General features: G+C 37.2%; 1 protein-coding gene across 5 annotated transcripts in view; it reads left to right on the top strand.

Annotated features, from left to right (window-relative positions):
- The window catches only part of FNDC3A (fibronectin type III domain containing 3A), a 114,770-nt gene that overhangs the window by 12,881 nt on the left and 82,423 nt on the right, over positions 1 to 19,466 (top strand). For 3 of the 5 annotated variants that reach the window (XM_050333074.1, XM_050333075.1, XM_050333073.1), the window contains exon 2: positions 5,251 to 5,379. In XM_050333074.1, coding sequence (XP_050189031.1) covers positions 5,278 to 5,379 — 102 coding nt within the window. In that variant the 5' untranslated portion in view covers positions 5,251 to 5,277. Of the gene's footprint in view, positions 1 to 5,250; positions 5,380 to 17,438; positions 17,614 to 19,466 lie in introns of those variants that run through there. The other 2 variants (XM_050333078.1, XM_050333076.1) reach the window with 2 other exon arrangements.

Genomic DNA, 19,466 nt, shown 5'->3' on the forward strand with positions numbered 1-19,466 from the left:
TCCTTAGGTTTATCCCACATGTTATTTTACCCCTCCTGAAGGCTACTGCATCCATTAGTTTTCAGTGGTGGAGGAAATCTTACAATAAGCTATTGAATTGTTTGTATTGGTTCTGGAGGCTGAACCTTACCTGTTGCCAAATGCAAGTTACTTTTCTTGTGCCCTTTCCAATACCTCACTAAATCCTGAGTATATCCAGAAACCAGGTGGAGCTGGAGGACAGTTACATCATCCAGAGCAGTTTTATGAGGAGTAAGGCTGAAATTACAGTGTGCACATTTTGCTTTTGGTATTTTTAATATGGAACAATATTTTCAAGAAGTTGTAACTCATACTACACTTTGAAAAGTTATCAACAATTTTAAGTCAGCAAATTGTAGACAAAAGCTTGTAAAGTTATTCCAGTAGAGATTGTAGGTATTTGCAGCCAGAGGCAGGGAAAACATCTTCCATGTTGCTAAGAGAGGTAGACCTGTTGATATAACTGATAAAGCCTTTTGGCAAATTCATGTTTGGCTGTCCATTTTTATTATTCTATCCTTGTCAGAATCAACCCTTCACAGGATTGAGTTCATTCTTTTTTGTTTTAGAAAGAATAGTGTTACCTTTATGTACTAAAATCTTCTGTTATGCCTAACTTTTTAAGCTATTCATGACATTTTAGTGGAGTGAAATAACTTCAATCTCTTGTCACTGTCATGGTTTGTCATTTCCAGACTTCCTTTTGACTCCCTTTTCTTTTTTCCCATTTCTTTTTCTCTCTTTTTCTTTTTTTCTTTTCTCTTTTCCCTTTTTTTTTCCTTTTTTCTTTTTTCTTTTTCTCTTTTTTTTCTCTGTGAATTTGGTTAAAAATGTCTTCTGTAATGAGAAGCCAAAAACTGATACCTTCCCTTCCTATTCGAAACTCGCATGCTCAACAACTCTGTTAATATTTAAGGACTGTCTGTCCAGTTTTAATCCATGTAATATCTGTTCAGTGTTTTCATTGAAGAGAAATGTTGTATAATGCCAAATAAGGTTTTAGGATTGTTTTTCCAGTTCACTTATTAGTACCATTTTTAGCAATGTCCATCACCAGAAGATTCGCATCAAGTTAATTGGACAAGCTTTTTCAATCGATCTTACTTTTATTTTAATTCTAACAAATAACATCCATTGTTGACGTTCATTTGTAGTTGGCCTCAGATCGCTCTTTGCTAACAGGCTTAGATTTTCCCATTTACCCTTTTACAATACAGTATTTAATGCAAAAACTTCTAATTTTCTTCCAGACCTCTGAGACTTTCTCTGAACCCAAGGGATTTGCAAATCATTTTCAAAGATCCAGGTAGATCTCTTCCAGAAGTCTCGAATGCAAGCTTCTGATACCTGCTGATCTAAAGGCTCTGTCTGGAGCCTTTCGAAGTCCTTACATTGAATGTGATATAATTTATTTCCAAGATAAGTTTATTGACCATTTTAGCTGACTTCTTCTTCTGCCACGCAGTAATTGTCTTTTTTCAAATTGCTATTTTTATTTGTTCTCATAGTAAAAAAAAAAATAAAATAATGCCCTTGCAATGGGTGGACATACCACGTCTTACTGTCTGACCATATTATGCTTGCTGACTGGTAAGATTGCTGCCTCTTGACTACTGATGGAGAAAAGTCTTTTGATGAACGTGTGGTGTCACATTGGTGTGAAGTTTAAACCTTTAGTCTTCGAGGCTGGTTCAGTGACATCGCAGAGAAATCTAATATTGTATTGTCAAGAAAACATTGATTTATTTTTTTTTTCCTAGATTGATTACACAGTCTGACAGGTAGCACTTTTATTATTGTTGTAGAGGGTGTCAGGAATAACAGTACTAGTACCTCCTGTCAGGGTTTATCGATGAGCAGCATGCTTTGTCTCCAGAATAAATCAAAGCACTTGGATCCAGACATGGAATTTAGTTGTGCCCCAGTTAAGGCATGAAGGCCGTGTAGCAAAGGTGGACTACCCACCTAAGCACTCAGGTGCTTGTGGAAACCTAATTTTCATGAAAATCAAATCATTAAACACCTGAGCAAAAGAAAGGAAAGCTGTCTTGTGGAAAAGAACCTGAGGGTGCTGGTTGACATACGGCTGAACATGAGCCAGCAGTGTGCCCAGGTGGCCAAGAAGGCCAATGGCATCCTGACCTGTATCAGAAATAGAGTAGCCAGCAGGATCAGGGATGTGAGCATCCCCCTGTACTTTGCACTGGTGAGGCTGCACCTTGAATCCTGCATCCAGTTCTGGGCCCCTCAATACAAGAAAGACACTGAGGTGCTGGAGTGTGTCCAGAGAAGGGCAATGGAGTCTTTTGGGCTTGGTCACTACAACTGCCTGAAAGGAGGTTGTAGCCAGGTGGGTATTGACTTCTCCCAGGTCATAAGTGATAAAACAAGGGGAAATGTCCTCAAGTTGCACCAAGGGAAGTTTAGATTAAATAGTAGGAAAAAATTATTCACCGAAAGGGTTGTCAAGCATTGGAACAGGCTGCCCAGGGAAGTGGTTGAGTCACCATTCCTGGAGGTATTTAAAAGATGTGTAGACATGGTGCTTTGGAACATGGTTTGATGCATCATAAGTTATGAATTCAGTCAAAGTCATGTTGTGTGATAAAGGCAGTTAGTGCTTTCTGATATAAGAAACTAGTCGTTAGCATAGCTTGGGAATAATGAGCTGCATTCAACTTAAACCTGGGGAAATTCAAGCCAGGTTAGTTCAGAAGAGTGTTGCATTATTGCTTGGAGTATTGGAATTACCTTTCTTTCTGTGATGCCTTAGATAAGCATTGTAAAATATTTGGAGCTGTAAGACCAAGAAACAACAGCAAGAACAAGCCTGGTTTTAGCTCTTATGGGAGCAAGAATCAATGCCTTGATTCTAACCTCTGCTTCCACGCTGTGTATTCATTGTGCATTAAACAGTCATTGGATAATATCCTGGGAAGCTTATCAAACTTGCTGGCTTGAAAGATGATCCAAGTAAGTTTCATCAGCCCTCTGCCCACCTGCAGAAGTGTTGGGGACGGACTGTAGCCTGGAGAATTTGATTGATGAGGAGGAAAGCTTTTAAAGTAAGATAGGAATAAAAAACTCTGCTCTTGCTGTTTGAAAGACTAATAAGCCTGGCTAAGCAGGTATAAATGACTTAGCATAAGTGTTGATGAATCTTACTATTCACAGTTATGTTTCAGTCTTTTAACCTAGAGGGATTCTTCTTCCCCAACTTAAGTCTTTGCAGACTGTACCAGGAAAGGAAATGAATCCTCTGAAACAGCATCAGAATGTTATTTTTCCAAGTTTGTAATTTTACAGCAGGACAGCCTTCAGTATAGGAATAGTTAAACCATCCTGTATATGTACTATATATGTACCGTATAAGCTGTACAAGAGGCTTATAGTGCTTTGTTAGTGCGCAAACCCTCTTGTACTGACAGCACTGTACTACAGCTTTCAACCCACAGCAGGGCAGTCAGTTAGGTGGGATGGAGTTTTAGAAGATGCCTCTAAGTAGTAATGTGTAACAGCAGTTTTTTAAACAAGTATCTCTAGAGCTTGGTATTGAAGGCAGTGTCATTAAGCTGATTTTATCACTCCTTTCTTATTTAAAGTTGTGATACTGTAACCGGTAAACATCTCTGTTTATGAGCAGACAATATATCTGTGTTAGAAGTTTGGAAGTCTTTGTAGAGAGTTTCATTAGCCAGATGATATCAAGGCAAAACATGTAATGCCTGTAGCATTACTGACTCAGGCTGTGTAACTTCAAAATTGTACCTACTTTTTTTTACCATTCTACTGTAAGTACTGGCTAAGAGAGGCAGTTCTGCTTTAAAAATACTGTACAAGCTTTTTCTGAGCTTAATCTTTATGTCTATGTTTGATGTTAAGCACTGTTTTCAGATGCAAAATATGATTAACTTGTGGGAATTCTAAATATGCCATTCACCCCTAGTGAATTTTTTCCATCTGTCTTTCTGTTTTGTTAAGAAATACCAGTTTCTCAATTCTTGTTGATCTAATTCTTTTTTTTATTTCAAAAGCAAAGTGTACTGAGTCTAGCTGGGATTGAGTTAAGACCAGTACACGAAACCAGTATAACTCAGTGGTTTGGGTTTGCACTTTTTTTTTAAACAAAATTAAATGAAATTTTAAAAACAGCTTAGTAGACTTGTAATATGTATTTCCAGCACGGAAAAATGTTAATATTCAGCTTTTTTGTTCTTAATTCTTCCATCCAGTCTTCATACAGCATCAACACACAAAATACCAGAAAAATGCCTTACTTATGTCTTGTTAAGGTAATTGAAAGGAATGCTCGGCTGAACCCTGCTTTCTGTTATGTTGCTATGTGATACTCATCAGAGTTGAAGTGTATCACTGCTTTCATGGGCCTCTTGTCTCTGTGACTTTTTTTCTTGTCATCAGGTTTCATGTAAGTTTACAACGTGTGTGCTAGGAAGGGCTTTTTTGTAGTATAGTTATGAGGATTATAATTTTGTGTGTGGCCATTACCTCTTCCACCACTCCCCAGGTTTTAGCTGCTGATTAAAGCTATTAAAGGACCACTGGTTATCAGAGTGACACAGCTTTATTTCTGGGTCTAATACATTTTGAAACTAAAGAAATGTCAGACTGTGCAGATTTTTTATTTTTTTTAAATTCATTTGTGTCTCACTTGGACATTTTCTAATAACAAGTTGTTCCTAAAATAATTGTTCATTCATTATAATAGGAAAAGTGGGTTGATTATTAAAAAAAAAGAAAAAAGCAAGTGTCCCTGTGGTGACCCTGTAAGTCTTGGGGTTTTTTACCAGTTTCATATAAACAAGAACACTATATATGTAGGTTCTAAGGCAACTGCTTTTATTTTTTCTTTTTTTCCTCAGTAGGCGTTCTGTCAGCAGTACCAGTCAAACTTAGAGAAAACCTTGGTTTGTTATGAAACTTAAAAGGTTCGGGTTTGTGAGCTCTAGGTCTGTGATATGTCTTGTTCTGAAATCCAGCCGCTAGAGGGGGTCTAAACCACCCTCTCTCTATAACTAGGGCTTGACTCCCTGACAAAACACATCCTCAGGGTTGTGCGATTGCTGGATTGTTGTGGAAACATACTTTCGTAAGGAGTCTGGTTTCATAATATTATTTTGCTATTGTTTTTGTTTCTGAAGTGAGGCTGTTTTTAAGGATGATTATTCAGAAATATTTAAATAGTTTAACCAGTGTAACTTTTCTTTGCAGGTGATCTGGTGAATTAATGTACCATCAATGATGGCAGAACATCCACCATTACTGGACACCACTTCGCTTATAAGTAGTGAAATCCCTCTTCTGACTTCCCCCATTGTTAGTGGGGATGGAGCACAACAGGTAAGGAAAATTCAGTTGTATTTTTTTTTCCTTTTTTTTCCCTTCCAACAGTATCACTGACATATTGACACTGTAAAAGATAGTAATCCTTCATCTGGAATATATTTGTGCAACTTTGGCCGTGCGTGAGAGGTTGGGGTGAAGGTAGAACTGGTGCAGAGATGAGATTTGTAAAGATGTGAAGCAGAAAACCTGTATTGTGAAAAAACTTCTTCATGGAAGAATGGCACCAAACAGCTGCCAAGTTGACAAGCTGCCATGATCACATCTTCATTCGGAAGCTATATATGTAAATTACCATATGATCTTATTAAGTTTAATAAACCTTTCCCTACAGTAGAACGTAGTAGCTGAGGCACAGCACGTGCTAACAGCTATGATCTCTAGATTGATACTTGCAACTGAGTACCTTAAATGGTGGGACTTGCTTTTGTATGTTAGTGTCTGCCTGGACACTTCTTGAATTTATATTTCTGTATAGCAGTGCTTCCCATCTAGCACCTCAGCTGCTCCTCCCAACTTTGTGTCGCTTGATGATGTACTTTGTCCCATCATCCAGGTCTTTAAAGAAGATCGTAAACATTCTTTGCCCCAGGGTCAACCACTGAGGTAGGTGACTAGTGGATGGCATCCTGCTGGACTTTGCACTGCTGGTCACAACACTTTGAGACTTGCACTTCGTCCAGTTTTCAGTCTGTCTCGGTGCCCATGTTCAGTCTGTGCTTTACCAGTTTCTGTGTGAGGATGTTATGGAAGACAGTGTCAAAAGCCTTGCTAAAGTCAGGATAAACACTAGCTACTGCTCTCCCCTTGTTCACCAAGCTAGTAATTTCACTGTAGAGGGCCATCTAGGTTTACCTGGCATGATTTCCTCTTTGTAAATCCATACCGACTGCTCCCAGTCATCTTTTTATCTTTAATGTGTTTGGAAATGGCTTCTAGGAAGATTTATTGACTCATCTTCCCAGAGCGGAAGGTGATGTTGACCACCTTGTAGTTCCCTGAATCCTCCTCCTTGCCCTTTTTTGAAGATTGCACTGACATTTGCTTTCTTCAAGTCCTTGGGAACCTCCCCTATTCACCATGACCTTTCAAAAGTAGTTGAGACTGAACTACTTGTTCTGCCTTCCACAAAAATAAGGCTGTCAGGCGGTGCTGTCAAGCTTACTCTGTAATCATGCAAGATTTTGAGTCAGATATGAGTTTAAATGTTCTTTTGGATATGCCTTTTCTTTAAAATGTTGTGTCTTTCTCCTGCCAAGTAAGATTAAAACTGGAAAACAAGCAAAGTGTTTCTTCAAAGAAATGAATTCATGGGGGTTTGTGTTAATCTTCTTAAGGGAAAAACAACATATATACTGCTGGTGCTCTTTTTTGTTAAAAATAAAGGGCAACTCATAAAGCTACTGTCTAAAGTGGAACTGGCAGTGATCGTGTATATTTTAAAAAAGAGAATCTTTAGAAAACATTGAGCAGATTCTCAGTCATCAGTAAGGAACGTAATTTTTTTTCCTCATTTCATGGTAAGTAGCAGTTATACCACAATGTTGTCTACTGTCCGTGTTCCACAATGTCTGGTGAAAGTTGTGACTTCCATTTTCTGTCCCTCCTTCCCATCTGATACATGATTCATGAAGAATCAGCAAGTGCATTTGTTCAGTGGCAGGAAACTTTACTGGAAACCCTTTTTGTTTCTGGTGATTTAAAAGCCATCACTCAGTAGAAAATACTTTGTATATCTGAAATGTGGGAAATCCAGAATTGCAGGGACTGCTTTCTCTGTCAAGGTTGTCCAATTAAGACTTAGGCTGCAGAAAGGTCAGGCAGGTGCTTATTTATTTATGAGAGTCTTAAAATTATTTGTTAGTTTTATGTGCTACGCTAATGAAAGGGGTAGATATAAATGAAGTGTAATGTATTCAAGTACAGAACACTGTAATGCTGAGCCTTTTTCACCTTTTTTTAAAAATATTTTTAACCTGAATATTAGTTCATTGTATTCCTTTTTCCCCCTTGTGACTTTGAAACTACAAGAAGGGAGAAGACTTCTGCCTTCATGATGGAGTTGCTAATTTTTCTGAAAGTCTGTTTGCTTAGCTACAGTACACATATTCTGTAGGAGTTATTTCCTTAAAATATGGAAAATATTTCTCCAGTTGCTCTCATAACAGTGTTGTGGTGTTGGATTGCATAAACTATAACTTCACCTGTAGTGCTGACAGAATTTGATTGTGTTCCTGCAATCAAAATTTAGAGCTGTTTTGTCCATGTAAATAAATGTATATGTTCTTCTATCTTCATAGTGTATAGGTTGGTCTGTAGCTATTCTAATTAGTTATAGTCAGTCCTGACTGAAAAGGTGTTGAAGAACAGTAGAAAATTCTTTATTTGCCTATTTTGTTTATATGTTGGTATTTTCTATGTTAGACTAGTTAACTGTATCCTGAACTTGTAAGTTTTTGTTCAGCTGTAAAACATCTAAGGATTTTTTAAAATCAATTCACCCCTTCTTGCATCTTACCAGAATTAATTATGATGATTATGGTGACTTATGTTGTATATACTGCATAGCTGAGTTACCAAATGAATACAGACTATTCAGTACTTTTCTGAAACAGTTCATATCTTCAAGATAATCTATTTCAAATACTTGAAGTTCTGCTAACAGTGTAAATGTGAAATAGCAGTACAAATATTTGAACATGTTAAGATGAAAGGTCATATGCTTCAAATAACGGAAGTGTCTGATCAGGCTAAAGCTGTAACTTTCCACCATGTTTTAGAACAAAACAATCCACCAAGTTAGAATGTGAGCGTCCAATCAGAAAACATGGGGAACTTAAACTGGATGTTCGTATGTCACTCAGTGCTGCTGTCGGCGACTGCCACGTTCTCTGTCCCACAGAACAAGGGACTACTGTTAGCTGGATAGGATAAAACCAGTGAAAAGGAAAAGCAAAGACTAAATCTATTGGCTTCTCCTTCTCTGTTAAGCACAGAAGTACTACTTTTACACTGTCCTATCACTGTATTCAGCATGAGTGGGTAACGTACTTACATCTTGATGGTGAGGAGGGTTGTGGATGGAGTATGGAGAAGATCTGTAGGAGCTAATAGAAACCAAGTGACTCTGAGAAAACATTGAGAGAGGACAGCAGTGCTTGAGAATTTTTCATGTAAGGGATACTACTTCAGTGATACTCTACTGATTATTGTTGAGGCTGGACAGGAAGGATGTGCTTGATTATGTGAGTCCTGATTTGATGGGAGGAAAGAAAAAGAGGAGGCAAGAGTTCAAACTATTTTAACACACTGATGTTAAATTGTTTTGGAAAGTTTCTGCAGCACCCAGTGGTATTCCAAAACAAAACAGTAAATTGCTGACACAAGTTTGCATCACTGGAGTTCTAGACCTTCATAGCACCTTCCCCCTAAAGCTAGCAGTGGCAAAGTGAGGCATCTCTATATAACCTCTGTGTCCTTTATTACCAGAAAAGGTAGATAGCATTCTCAAAGTAGCCCAGTACCTGTTAACCGTTTCCTTTTCTCTGGGAATTGGACACACGGCGTTTGACCTTTAGTCAGCTTTATTTCTTGGCCAGGTGTTGGGATAAAGTAATACTTCTAGCTTGGGAAGCATGTTGTTTACCCTCCAAACTTTATTGAGAAGTTTAGATGCTTAGTGGGTTTTCCAAAAACCACACCCTATATATGTATATGTATAGTGCATGTGTGTCTGTGTGTATATACTGTGCGTGTTAAAGTAGATACCTAGCATCAAATCTATAAGTTAGTGTTTCTAAAACCAATTTCTTCTTTAAATATTTAAACGTCTGATCTTAAAGTTATTATTAACCTGTTATCATAGGAGAAAATCTTCAGTCAGCAGAGCAGTAGATGGTATAAAAACAAATTAAACAATCCCCTTTTTTGGCTTTCAGGTTGTTTACATATGGGGCATCACAGCAGAAATATAATGCTGAAGATGTAGACTACATTGCTAAATTCATTTCCTCAGTTTTCTTTCTGATGCTTCTGCTTCTGAAAAGCATATGGTACATTATCAAGTTCCAGCTTGCTTTGTTTTTCCCCTGGTGCTGAAAATCGAGCTTAGAACTGCATATGTTTCATGATCTTTTCCTCTACGAGAAAAAAAATCCGTGTTAAAAGTTGTTTAATAACATATACTGTTATAACTGTTGTCCCTGGTTTCCATATTGTGCTGTTTTCCTTTCATCTGTGTTTTGATTTCATAGAATACAGAGTATGTGCATGGCTGCTTCTGCCTTTTTTGGCTGAGTTTTTTTGTCATTCTTTTTTGTACTTCCCCTTTGGCTCTATTGAATTAGCGGATATGTCTAACTTCTCATTTTGGAGATTCATTGAAGTTTGTTTTAGTTGACAATTATTCTTTCATCCTTCAGTGGCTTCACAGCATTGAAGTGCACCAGAAGTGTGTTCCCTGGAACCATTGGAACTCTCAGGCATGCAAGTGCTTCGGTGCCAGCTTATTGAAGCTCATTATAAAGCTGTATTTTTTTCCCCAGGATTGATTAGTACTTTTGTGTAGCAACCATCATTTCCATGGAAGTTTTTAACTGGTTGTTGGCTATGACTTTTTTAAAAAGGCAACACTGCAAAAAAAAAAGGCTACAAGGATGTGAGTTTTGATGACTCAAGATTATTAGATCCTTCCTCTATCTGACTTAATCATATCTTTTGGTTAGGAAGGATGAAGTTATGTCTTAGTTAAATATAAATTCTTTTTATCTTAGAGATCAGAATTTTTTCTGATGTATTTAAACTATATCCTTGATCGCAGATGCGTTGAAAACTTGCTTTAAAATTCCTAGAGGAAGCCATCATCCTCAGCAGAAAGTGAAGATTCAGAATTCTTTGGTGTATATTAATGTATGAATACTATGCTGCTTTTGGTTAGGAGAAAGCAGCATCAGACTTATTGCACAATTTATACTAGCATTCAGATATGTTTATTTTAATATTCGCTATCTGAAAATGAATGTAGAAACAAGAGTGAAGGCTGTGTGGTTCATAGCCTTTTCTACTTGTATTTGCTGTGAAAATTCGTGGAATGAAACATCCTCATAAAACTTCTGAGTAATCCTCCGTTCTCTCTAAAATGGGATTTCGTGTGCATGATATAAATGTTAGGTTAATTTTGGTCTCGGATACAGTAGATTCCTCCCAAGATACTTGAGGCAGGATTTCCCCTGTTGAATGAATCTGTTCAGAAACTGACATATGGGAGAATTGGAGGACATGTGAAAATTAGATTTCAAGTCAGTTAGTCACTGTAGGTTGCTAGCACAGTCAGTAGGGAGAAATAAGCATGTCCAGAAGATGATCCCTTTCATGTTTTAGGAAGGTGGCTAAAGATCTGTACGGTTTTTTTTTTTTTTTTCCCCTCTTTTTTATGGGGTGAGAAGGTACAAATTGGCTGGAGCTATCAGCATTGAGGCAGCCCAGTTCTTCTCTGCAGTCTGTTGCAAGTGGGCCCAGTTCCTGAGTCTGTGTGCTTCTTTATCAATAAGGTTTGGAAGGGTACAGTTATGCCTAAGTGGTGTCCTGGACTCAGGCATGGCCCCATTTCTCCCCTTCTCCATGCCACGGGAGACTCGATGCTGAGTAAGCGAGGATCTGAATGCCAGAGTTCAGGACCTCTAAAGTCATCCATAGTGCTTACCTCCATTTCCTCAGAACACAGGCTCCTGTAATCTCTCTGTAAGTTGTGACAAAAATGTAACTGTTTTGCAAAGTCATATTTTTAATTACAGAAACTCCACTCTTAAAATATATGAGAATTACACATTTGGCTAACAAGTAATCTGAATACACCCTCTGCTGGAACAGGCTTTCCAGAGTTGTGACCAATGCCTCAAACCTGTCAGAGTTTTAAAAGGCATTTGGACAATGCATTTAAGAACTTGGTCAGCCCTCAATTAGTCAGGCTGTTGGACTAGATGATCATTGTAGATCCCTTCCAACTAAAGTAGTCTATCCTATTCTATTCCATGGTGATTGAGACTTTACTGTAACTGGGCAAAGTCCATCTAACCCCCTGTGTGTTACAGAATAATACACTATATAGAGCAGCCAGAATGACATTCTCTATAAAGAGATAAACTCAGGTTTATGTGCTATAGTGAAAAATGGCCCTTGGCTTTAATTTTCCTCCCTTTCTTTTTGAAGTAGAAAATATATGGGAAAGGATTGGGGTGTAGAGATTTCTTCCACCAAACCATTGGTCCATTGCTGACTGAGCCTTCCCAATCTGATCTAGTTGAGGATGTATACTTTAATTTCTCTTCCTGCTCAAGTTCGTGTTGTGACAGTGGTTTGATATACAGTGATGCCTAAATTTACACAAAGCTGAGTGTATAGGGTACTTTTTTTATCAGGGTAAAAACCCTACATTAGAAGTGCTATTCTGAAACGCTTAACATTCTTTTTTTTTTATGAAATGCTATTTTGAATAACTAGAAGATACAGTTCTTCCTTTAGCACTTCCTTTTGTGCTCTGTCTAAGGTAAAAAAGTTAGGCACATCCAATAGTTTTAAATATTGTGGGATTTTAACTTGCTATATCCCCAAACAGGAATCTGAGCTGTCAGAAGCAATGTTGGGAAATATAAAATTCTCTCCTATTCCATAATACTTTGTAAGCCAATGGCTTATATGTTCCTTATACATCTGAATTCAATTTCAGCTTACTTATTTACATTTTTCTCTTAATTGTTGCAATTGCATTGCAGGAAGGGAGTTGTTCTTAAAGGATATAAAGGATATTTATGACAGACTTTAGTTTGATTTGAATTTTGTTCAGGAGAGTTCTTTAAAAATGGAGAAGGTGGTACCTTTTGTTCCTACTTATCCCATTGGCCCTTGAAACAACTGTATAAATTAGAGGATACTGCACAGCCAGAGTAAGCTCAGCCGTGGCACGCTTGGGGAAGATCTCTGCAGGGAAGCTGAAGTTCATGGCATTTGCTGGTTATAGAGGAGAGAAAGAAGAGTGTCTGTGCTGCTTGCTAGGCCCTCTTTTTGTACTTCAGAAGAGTGAAAGAAGTCAGGACAAGGGCTGAAAGGGCTCTGCCTTAACCTACAGAGGGGGAATCAACTGTCGCTCTATGACCTTTCTGAAATAATGTCCAGCTGTTAGCATAGAACCATAGAGCATGCTGAGTTGGAAGGGACCCACAAGGATCATTGAGTTCAACTCCTGGCCCTTCTCATGACACCCCAAGAGTCACACCATGTGCCTGAGAGCGTTGTCCAAATGCTTCTTGAACACAGGCTTGGTGTAGTGACCACTTCCCTGGGGAGCCTCTTCCAGCACCCAGCCACCCTCTGGGTGAAAAGAGTTGATCTGCTTTATAGTGTTGGATATTGTTTCTTGGTAAGTACCTAGCTGGTTGCACAGATTTTCAGACATGTTTACAAAATCTTTTAACTGTCCACTCATTTTGTTCATCTTGGCCAGCTTTCATAATGTTTATGAGATTCTGGTTTTTAGTTATGACTAGGTATTACTTGGAAGGAAAATACTAGCAGAACTCTAACAATGACACAACTGTTCAAGTTGTTTCAAATACGAGCTAAAAAGCAAACTAACTCTTCCCTTCTCAGCATTAAAATCTTTGCAACAGATTCAGAGAGCCTGGAAGTAGACAATCTTCAGGAGTATCATTTTTTTGCACGGGGAAACTCCAAATAATACCTCTTCGACACAGAGGACTTTGTGGCAACTGGTAGTATGGCCAGTTGTGAAGAGTTGCAAAGTACATACAGTTGAAGTACAACTGAAAAGTGTCTTCACTTTTGATACTCAATTGAAATGATTGCAAGGGTGTTTTGATTTCAGAAGTGTTGTAAAGAAGACTGGGTTATTATGGGAAATACAGTATGTAAAAAACTGATAGGAATCAGATGAAAAATCTCCAGAGCATCTATCTTTCTTTGAACAGTGCCACATATAGTGCATTACAGCAGTTTTAAGTTTAGTTTGGGGTTTTTTTAGAAATGAGGGGTTTTATTTTGTGTAATATTTAATAGCACCTTAAGCAACTGGGGGATTGGGGTTTTTTTAATTGTATGTTTCACTTCAGACAATCTTTGTTAAATTACTTAATTTTCCAACGTTAAATTGGCAGTTTTATACTTTCAGTGCATCTAGATAAAACTTCTGTGAAAGTTTACTCCCTGATTCTGTTTTGGACTGTTGCAGTTGTTGATCAGGAAATACACCTACTGAGGGGACTAGCCCCTGGAAGGTATTAGTTAGCACTTGCTACCACTTTGATGTGCAGTATGAGTTTTGTTCCTCATCCACTTTTGCTTAGCATTATGAAACTGAAGTCCTGCGGCCTTCAAACAACAAATCATGAAATGAGAAAAATCTGATTGAAGTCTTCCAGTTTTTATTTTTAGAGATTGATGTGTCTAACCACCAGCCATGACCAGATGCCTCAGAAAGTTCTAGAGTTCAGTGACTGCGCCTAACTCTGCTTCCTTCTAATTCCCTGTAAACAAGGCTTAGCTTAAAACTTTGAAGCACAAATGTTTATCTGTTGCATTATCCAAATTCTTTGAAACACTGCTTACATTTATATTTTTGCTGTTTTAAAGATATAATAGTGGTATTATTTTAAGAAGCAAATTTTCTGTGCACTATCTGCTAACCACAGACTGTCAGTGCTGATGAAACAGATTGGGTTTGCTGTAAATGAGACAAATAAAAACTTTGCTTAACCAAGCTGTGAGAATTGAAAATGCAAAAGAGATCAGACAAATGAAGCAAAAGCAAGTAGATGAAAATGGTAAGTTTTTCTCAAGAATAAAGAATTAGACAGTATGGAACATACACTGATTGACACTGTTGTATGTGGACACTTACAAGTCTTGAACGTTTATCAGTGACATTAGATGAAGATTTTAACACTTATCTTTTACTGGTTCTTATAAGAAAACTTTGCATTCTTACAAAACAAGGCCCCAAATCATCTTTCCCTGCCTGTCTTCCCAGTGGTCAGCTTTCTGCTGATCATCTTCCACATGAAGAGAAGGGGGAGAAACACAAGTACAGTAAGAATTTAAAAAACTTTTCATAAATGAATACAATTTATTTGCCATAACTTAAAAAAAAAAAAAGAACCAAAACAATTCTCAGACCTTTCCAACCTACCTTTCTACAATAAGCAATGAAAACTAATTAAAACCTGTAGTTTTTGAATGTCACTGCCAATGAGCAGTCTAGTCTTCTGTCCAATCTCCCTGTTTCCAGTTGCTTCTAGGGATATTCTGTCATCTTAGCACATTCAGTGGTGCTGACAGTATCTTATAGCAGTAGTTAAAGATGAAATATTTGGTGATTTTATTATCTGTCAGCTGCCTTTTAGAAAAATGATGAAGAGTTGCTTGGTCTGTCCTCTGAAAACACAGGCCTTAGGAGCATGTCACCAAAAAGATGGCTTTTTTCTCTTGCTTTTTTTGAACACGATGCTATTATCTGTGTAAGCTGAAATAGTTTGGATTGGATTTGTTTTTTAAAAATCCCAAGAATGTAGATTGCTACTGTAACATATTATGTAACACTTACTTAATTCTGTATGGATTTCCCCCCTATTCCTGAAAGCCGAGATTTGTTAGTGGCCTTCACTACCTATATACTTACTATTCTTCATTGAGAAAGTGTTAAACTCCATATATAGAGCAGATAGATCCTTACACTCAATATTAGCAGATGCTAGGGTAGAGAATTGTGTAGTCATGGGAAGCCTGTAAATTGGAATTTGTGGAAGTTAAGATTGTTATGTCATGTTATTTGGACAAAGATCAAAGTCTATAGGACAATTCTATAAATAATGGTGAGAGGCCTGTTTTCATTGATACTGAAAACAGAAGGTACTTTAAGGCACAAAAAGAAAATTCTAACATTACTTTCCCTTAGAGATAACACAGAAATGTTGTGTACTAAGTCTTTTGTGAATTGGTGTGGTATAGTACAAAGCTCAACCTTAAATTTTCAGAACTCTTTATTGGTTAGTAGCCAACATAAATGTAGAGAGAGGAAGTTTTTAGGAGGTCTAAAAGAAGATGGGAGATAGAAAAATCTTACAAAAGATGGCTTTAAGAAAGAATTATATGAAAGTAATGTTTTTCACAGCCATGAGATTCATAAACCTTTGGCAGTTTGGAAATAAAATTTAAAGTACTGCTTTAATTTAGCTTTTTTTACTGATGTCAGGTGTTCGTATTTAATAATCACATTCTCTCTGTAATACCTGTTACATAGATATTTTGCATTTTTCCATTTAGTATGTTTTCTAAGCGTTAGTGGGTTTGATTGTGGAAAAGAGTAGTTCATAGCCTCATTAGCCCTGTTATGTTATAAAAAGCAGATCTTGAATACACAGTCAATGGAAAAACGATTTGTGTCATGTTTGTAACTGACATCACCTTAGCTCGACCACAGATGTGATTCCATCTGGCAATTCCTGTGCTGCTAATGAATAACAACACTCTAGTCTTGCAGTATTCTTTGATCAGTAGCATGTAGAAACTTACAAATATTGTTGTACTAGTCCTACAAATGGGAACTCTGGCATAGGTGAGGTTACAAACCTACAAATCACAGTAATTCCATGTTGGAGCCATGGCAGAGTTAGCATCTTAAGTCTGTGTCTGATTTTCCGTGTTCACTGACCCACACTCTGTGGAGCCAACCTAGATGTAATGATTTTCCTTGTAACAAAAGACTGCATATGGATGGAAAAACATGTACTTCAAAAACTAAAAGTAGATGGTTCTAGTAATAAAATGATACTGGATATGAATAGCTGATACATTTTGCCTAGAAAGCTTTTACGTTGTAAATAATTTCATGCTGATCAAACATTATGAATATAACCTAAAGTTAAAATAGTGGAAACTTACTTTTTTTGTTATGAGTACGTTACAGCTTTGAGTCCTTTTATTTAAAAGTGTGTGTGTGTGTATGTACACTTACTTCCTTTGAAGACGTTACTGCCCAAGTAATGTTAAAATTTTTTTATATCTTAGAAAACATTTAATCAGTAACCTCATGTTGTCGCATTCCAAATACCAGAACAATTCAAAGCAGTTTCGTGTATCTTGTCTGCCTATGGGGTAGGACTTAAACCAGAGTGACGCGTAAGTGGTATTTGAATAATTTCTCACAAGAGGGGGATGTGCGTAACTGTCTTTCCTCAGGTGAGGGTGTGCCAGTAGTCCCCTACTGTTGTTGGTATTAAGGACGACAGATGTGAGATTGCCAGAAAACAATATTGGATGTTTTCAGTTTAGCTCTTAAGTGAAGACTAATAGTGGGAAACCATCTTTGTCAGCCATCTGAAATGTCTTTAGTATTAACATTTAGTAAAAGGTATTTCTGGCTGTAGTGTTATTTAGGGCAGATGTATGTAAATTATAAAGCAAAGTTGGGAAACATACTTCTTTCTTTTCATGTGTCCTAATAAATATATGGTATAAAGTAACAGTATTTGAGAAAGAGTGCATTAGAATGCAGTTGATTATTTCCTTGCTGTATCTTTTTATTCTCTTATAAAGTATTCTTTTCCTGCTTTCTTTCTGGCTTACTTGCAAAATGAAGTCAGAAGCTGCATCACAGATTATGAAGTCAGAAGTTGGTTGATTCCGAGTTAGTGTATCCTATCTGGGAATCAGGAGGCTAGATTAAAAATACAGTTATAAAATGGCATATATTTGGAAGCTTTGTTCTCTTAAACCCGAACCTTCTGTTGACTGACGTTAGATGATCCAGAAGCAGATGCTGCAGCAGCTATTTGTTGATTTAGTTGCTATGGTGACATGATACATTCGTGTACAGCAGGAAGCTCACTGTACGTTGGCTAATTTGATAGGAAGGAAGGCTTGAGGTAGGTATTGCTGACTATATTGTTAATTGATCCTACCTTTCGCATCCTGCCTCCACATGCTTCGTGGATGTACAGCTCTAGAGGAAGGTAAAGTGAGATACTCCGGCGTGGCATTTAGGTTAAGGTGCCCTGTTAAAAGAAGGGGGGGCAGTGTTCAACACATCACCGAAGATTACCTCAGTAGTAAGTGAATGGAACAGATTGGAGCAGCCGGAGTGGTGACTGTTGAATCTTCCTTCATCCTTTGTCACTGTGGTAGCACCAGTTGAATGAGAGAAATAAAAGGATGCGAGCAACAGTAAGTCAAAGTGCTAAGGCTTTTGAAATGGGTTACGAGATAAAGCATGTTGCTAATTAACATCTTGATTGGAGCTATTAGGGGAGAAAAATGTAATTGTTCTGAATACGTGCCCTAATGACAGAGCATAACTGTGGCTCTGCCTGGAAGTTGTGTTGTATTATATTCACCCTTTTCTAGAAATACACCCTTTTTAAATCTTGTTGCAGACAGACTTTTAAAGACACAGTGTACATATTACAGAGAGCTTGGCTGTACCAGCCTCTTAAAAGGTTCACTGTGATCAAATTTTTTAAAGTCAGAATGACCAAGAACATTAGCTACAATGCTTTCCTAAATTTGAAAAATGTTCAAAAATTAAATTACCTTTGTCCTTTTGGTTAAAAATCTTCTTATGAGTAGTGCTGAGCTGATTTCAGTTGCAGTATTTTTAGACAAACCATTGCTGTCTCTTTTTCTTTTTTTTTTTTCCCATGTTGATGTATATTAGTAGTGCATTTAGAAATGCGATTTTGGTAAAGTCTTTCCATTATTTGTGGGTTTTGCTTACAATCATTTGCTACTGACTCAGCACTTATAACCATATAAAGCTAAATATAGATGCTTTCAGATTAATAATAAACAAAACAAAACATAACAACCCTGAAGCTCTCTCCTCTTTCCTAGTAAAACAACAACTCAAAAAATAATATTGTTTCTGCTAGCATAGAAATGGTTTGTGATTTTATTCTCTTTAAATTGGGGTTTTAAAGGTCCAAGGAAACATTTTGGAACACTTTACCTTTTTGTTTTTTTGGAAGTTGCAGGAAAAAAAACAACAACCAAACCACAACTCCCTGCTACCCTGAAAAATACACACATCCCACAAAACCACTCTGGAATGAGGGAGAAACAGAACTCTGCTTTTTGGTAGTATTGTTTTTCTCCAGCTTGTAATCTTTCTTGTTGTACAGGAACAGTCTCTTACTATGTGGTTGTATTGAAGTGTGCTTTAACCACAGTTGTAATGTAACATACTCTTATTTCTTCATTTTATATATATAATTTTAGCAATGGCTAAAATTAATGTAATGTGTTCTAGCTTCCCCATAAACACTCCTCCCACTTTTCTCTTTTCCTTCTTACTTCCCCACATTTGTTAGTATTTTAATACATATGACAGACCAGGAATCAGCTTTGTTACTAAAGGATTTTGGTGGTTTTTTTCCCCTATGATATATTTAGTGGAAGATCTATTAGCATTCTAGTTAGGTATGTTCAGAGGCTTTTAACTTGGTTGGAAAATTTGTCCCAGATTTCACTGATTCTGGAAAAATATGTAAATTCACAAAGTGTAACTAATTTCTTGCAGAAGAAGATATCAAGTAACCCGTTCAGTTCCTTCCTCCTTCAAAGTGAGGTGGTGAGTGTCTAGGGAGAAGGAAAGATTCAAAATACTCCTTTACCCTGAAATTCAGTCGAGTTCCTTTGATTTTCTTGCCTCTGTGGCTGCAGGCAGTGCCAGACTGTGGAGAGAAAACAGTGCCATATGTGGGCATATCGCACAACTTCACACATGACACAAATATTTAGTGTATTTAGGTTTGTTTAGCCTCACTGAAGATTAAAAAACTTAACCTTTTTCTTTTTCCCTTCAGGAGGCTGATAGTCCTTGGTACTGAAGGATGTGTTTGAAAGCCAAGTTATTTTGGAGAGACAGAATGAGCTTGATGTTTATAGATTTATTTTTTTTTCTTTATTGCAAATACAAAAATCTTTTTCATGTCCCAGGAACTCTAAAATGATAGTTTCGGTCTTTCACCTAAGACTTTGCTGGTTAGAAATAAGCCTGTATGTATTGGGAAAAAGAAATA

The sequence above is a fragment of the Myiozetetes cayanensis genome, unplaced genomic scaffold (genome assembly GCF_022539395.1).
Source record: "Myiozetetes cayanensis isolate MyiCay16 unplaced genomic scaffold, myiCay2020 scf5-8, whole genome shotgun sequence".
Classification (NCBI taxonomy): domain Eukaryota; kingdom Metazoa; phylum Chordata; class Aves; order Passeriformes; family Tyrannidae; genus Myiozetetes; species Myiozetetes cayanensis.